At 38.7% G+C, this 4,873-nt stretch overlaps 1 protein-coding gene across 1 annotated transcript; it reads left to right on the forward strand.

The window, feature by feature from the left end:
* Positions 1–1,108: 1,108 nt before the first annotated feature.
* On the forward strand, positions 1,109–1,915 carry LOC140862548 (uncharacterized). Its single transcript, XM_073265576.1, has one exon. The coding sequence runs from the start codon at positions 1,109–1,111 to the stop codon at positions 1,913–1,915; it is 807 nt and encodes a 268-aa protein (XP_073121677.1).
* Positions 1,916–4,873: the final 2,958 nt, after the last annotated feature.

Below are 4,873 nucleotides of genomic sequence, written 5' to 3' on the forward strand. Positions count from 1 at the left end.
TCAAGATCGGTTTGGAGGCGCTTCTGTGGAAGACCCTTAGGCTCATCTAGAGAAATTTTTTCATATCTGTGATAGTTTTAAATTCAATGGGGGTGACAGCTGATGCAGTGAGACTGCGGTTATTCCCATTCTCTTTGCAAGGGGACGCGACTGAGTGACTTACAGAGCTTCATGCTGGATCCATCACGATATGGGCTGAGCTTGTTCAAGTCTTTTTGCACAAGTACTTTCCTCCAACCATGATGGCTCATTTATTCTCAGATATTATAGCATTTAGACAAAAAAGATTGAGAGTCACTTAATTCAGCATGGACCAGATTTAAGAAGATGTTGAGGATGTGTCCTCAGCATAATCTCACCCAGAGACAACATACTCAGACGTTCTACAATGGAGTTAACCCATCAGTGCAATCTATACTGGACGCAGCCACCAATGGAAGCTTATTCAGAAAAACTCCAGCTGATGCGTGGGAAATAATTGGTAACATGACTGAGAGTAACATTGGGTGGACGGATCTGAAAAAGGAGAAAAAAGAAGAGTTTCTAGAGATTGATGCTTTAACGTCATTGACTGCAAAAATTGAAGCGTTAGTCATCAGATGTTACAACTGCAGTCAGCGTATGTTAATCAAGTACAGGGATGGTTGGTGAGGAACAACTAAAGTTTTACAGTGAGACGGAAAATTTTGTGGAGAATCAAGGAAGGCAGCCTTATAACTATTACAATAACTCCTATAATTCGGGCTGGCAAAGTCAACCCAAGAAAGAGGTGAATAAGCCAAGTTTTGAAGAGATTATGATGAAGTATGTTGCTGGAACGGAAACAAAACTGCAGAATCAAGAGGATATGTTGCATAAGTTGGAAACTCAGATTGTCCAATTGGCGGCCCAGCTATCGACTCGTCCTCCTGGATCATTACCGAGCAACACTGAGAAGAATCCTAAGGATGTCAATGCTATCATGGTCGTGATAATATTGCAAAAGGAGGAACCTTAGAAGAGGGCCGGAGGAGACGAGACAAAGGCAGAAAATCGTGGCTCTGCAAATTCGTTGCCTGCAGGTAAGAGAGGTAAGTCTTCGAGTTCTAATATTAATGCTAATGTCGATATGTCTACTCTTCCTTTTCCGCAAAGAGCTAAGAAGTTACAATTTTATTATCAGTTTAAAAAGTTTCTTGAAATTTTCAAGAAATTTCATATTAACATTCCTTTTTCAGATGTCTTAGCTCAGATGCTGATATATGCTAGATTCTTGAAAGATATTTTGAAGAACAAAAGGAAGTTGAATGATTTAGCGCAAGTGACCTTGAATAAAGAATGCTCTGTGCTTCAAAATAAGCTCCCACCAAAAGTTAAAGACCCAGGGAATTTCTCTATACCTTTTAAAATAGGTCATTTTTCATTTGATAATGTGCTGTGTGATTTAGGGGCAAGTATCAATTTAATGTCATATGCACTTTCTAAGAAGTTAGGTGTAGGAGCTCTTGAACCAGCCTCTATCTCTCTTAAATTTGCAGACAGATCAATCAAATACCCTAGATGGATAGTGGAAAATGTCTTAGTCAAGATCGATAAGATTATTTTTCTAGTTGATTTTGTTATTCTTGAAATGGATGAGGATTGTGAGGTTTCTATGATTTTAGGGCGTCCGTTTTTTGCTACAAGTAGGGCGTTAATAAATGTAGAAAAAGGAGAGTTGATTTTAATATTGAATGATGAGCAGGTTAATTTTACTATGCATCAGCCGCTCAAAGATAACCCAATTGTGAAAACTTGCTTTGCGGTTAATATTGCTGATGAAGGGGTGATTCAGTATATGCAGGTCAACGCCGTTTATGATATGTCCACTGAAGGATTTGCAGGAATAGAAAGCATTGAAGGGCATAATTCCACGAATGTGGATGATCCACCTTGAGCTTAATCAAGAAGCACAGTCAAGCTATCGACTATAAATCTAGCGCTGACTGGGATGTAACCCAGTGTTTATTGTTATTTTTATTTTTATTTTTATTTTTATTTTTTATCTTTTGCTAATCCACCGCCTTACCCGTCGCTTTCCATGTTCAGTAGGTTGCCCCGCGAAGAGAAGTTGATGTTGGTGTTTCACAGCAGGAGAAGGATGACGAAGATAAACCAGGGGAGTGTTATTTTTCTTTTCTTGTTCTTGCATTTTGTGTCCTTCTGTGTTTGCATCATTGGGGGCAATACATTGAATAAGTATGGGTTGGGGGGGGGGGGAAGTTAGTTTATATTTCATTGCATTTTTTTTTTGGCATGTTCGTATGTTTGTGAATTGGTTTGCATCTTGGGGTTTAAGTTCAATTATTTTATTTTCTTTGTGTCGAGTTAGGATAATGAATGGGAGCCGATGATGATTGTGGAGTAGGAAAATTGAATTTTGTTAAAAATGCTTTCCTTTGAATTGACATGAGAAATCTTAGATTGAACCGTGAATATTTTTTTGCATTATTGTTAAACCAGTGAATTGTAGCGGAAAATTGATAAAGTTTTTGATGGCTTGACCATTTCACGACACTAGGTTTTAGTGATCTCATTTGTATCTTGTGAAGTTTGGTGATACTCTAATATTGCACTTATGATCTCGTATGCACACCTTTTTTAAAAAAAAATCATTTTGAAAAAAAACAAATTATAAAAATCTTTATTCTTGAAAAAAGATAAAAAAAACAACTTTATCCGGGCCATGAACCAGAGATTGAAATCCTAATTACCTAGCCCAAGGCTAAGTATGCGGACGAAATGGGGTTGATGCTCCATCCGGGCTATATACGAGGGGATTGAAATCCGAATCCTATCAAAGTTGTAGTTAAGTTTGCGGGTAATTTATGGGGCTAATGTAAGCCGGGTGCAAAATCCGGTGGTGCGTTAAAAATACAATCTTGAGGGAGGTGTAATTGTTAGAGGTATCTGGAAGGAATGAATGCATGAGAGAGATACTTGCACTGATGTGTTATTAGGTCTCTAATAAGTCGTATAATCGGATTCTTTGACCCATTTGCCTGTATATTCGAGGAATTGTGATGCTATCTGGGTTGTAGTAGATCGACTCACCAAGTCAGTGTACTGCTTTCTGTATAATCAAGATTATACCATAGACAATATGGTTATCTAGTACACTCATGGGATCACGTATTTTCATTGAATTCCTGAAAGTATAGTCAGTGTCTGAGACCTCAGATTTATTTTCGAATTATGGGGAAGATTTCAGTGTGCTTTAAGTACTATACTGAGTTGATTACAGATACCACATAGAAATTGATGGGCATTCAGATTGCACTATCTGTACTTTTAAATGATATGATGCAATTTTGCGTTATGAACTTTGATTCAGCATGGCAAGATCAGTTGCCAATGATCGAATTCACGTACATCAATAGTTATCATTACAGTATTGGCATGTCACCATACGAGGCATTGTATGGGAAAATATGTCATATTCCACTGTTCTAGAAAGAAGTGGGGAAGTGACAAGTAGAAGGAACTGAGTTAGTCCAATATAATACTGATACCGTTGGATACATATTCAACATATGTAGAGCCATATGCGAGAAGTGTATCCGGTGAAATGTTGATTTTACTCTTGGTATCAGTTCTGTATCTTGTAAAATGTTCAGATATAATAGAATGAATACTATTACAAGTTCATAACAGTACTTATTATTTATTTTGAGGACGAAAATATCTTAAGTGAGAGAGAATGTAATAACCCAGTCTCATTTTACAAGATTAATTTTCTAATCATGTTTAGACTAAATAAATCATAATTAAGGGATTTTATGATCAATCGGACCAAGGAATCGGATCCAAAACGCCCGAAAAATGGTTATTGGGCTTAAATGGGCTTGAGTAGTTCGGAAGATCCGAACTACATAGCCTAGTGGGTTCGGAGGTTCCGAAGGGATTGGAACCAACGAAGCAGTTTGGAAGAAACGTGACGATCGGAACGTTCGAAGAGAGATCGGAGCTTCCGATCGTGGTGTCCTGCACGTGGCTGCATGCAAGAGATCGAAACGTCCGAAGTGTAGATTAGAGCTTTGGATCGTGGCCATTCCGAACGTGGCATGCATGCAGGGATCGGAGCTTCCGATCAGGAGATTGGAGCTTCCGATCATGCTCTATAAATAAGGTCAAGATTTCTCAATTCCTAATCGTCCAAAATTCTCTCATGTCCCATAATGGCTCGATTTTAAGGGATTTGAGACTCTTTTATAAAGAGTTGGAGTAGGTAGTTATATTTTTATTAATAACGGACAATGTCTGTAATAGTATCCAAGCAACGGAGCTTTGACGAGGTGTCCAGAGGTCGTAGCAGAGCTGTGCCCAAGCTCTGGTGCATTCGACATCAGCGGGCTGACGACGGACGAAGGTATAACTCTAGATCCTTGTAGAAAATAGAGAGTATGCTATAGTTTAATTAATGCTTTTAGAGCATGTTAGATGATGCATGGTTATTATGAATTGTAGTGCTCCATGGTAGGCTTGGAACCTAGATGGGTGCCTTTAGGAACTGTCTTAGAAAGGTACGTAAGTACTGACTGAGATAGCCAACGAGTTGCATGCTTATGTGTTGGATATTATTTGACATGATGTATGTTACTGTTTTAAGATATTTTGCTGCATGTGCATTAATATTGAGCTTGAATCTCCTTCAAGATAAGACAGTGTTATAAGGTGCTCAGCCCTTGTTAGGACGTTTTGACACTGAGAGTCACAGTGGTCGACCGGTCGAGCAAACTCAAGTGATCTAGGGGACTTTTGTTTGGTCCACGTCCAGTTAGGAGTGAGTGGTTGCATCCAGTGGTTTGATTCTCCAAAAATACAGCTCACATCTTAGGCGCCAGTCTGAGTGGAT

The sequence above is a fragment of the Henckelia pumila genome, chromosome 4 (assembly GCF_033568475.1).
Source record: "Henckelia pumila isolate YLH828 chromosome 4, ASM3356847v2, whole genome shotgun sequence".
Taxonomy (NCBI): Eukaryota; Viridiplantae; Streptophyta; class Magnoliopsida; order Lamiales; family Gesneriaceae; genus Henckelia; species Henckelia pumila.

What these genes read in the sequence shown, in the direction of transcription:
- LOC140862548 (XM_073265576.1), top strand. Translation starts at nt 1,109, where the DNA reads ATGTCTACTCTTCCTTTTCCGCAAAGAGCTAAGAAGTTACAATTTTAT.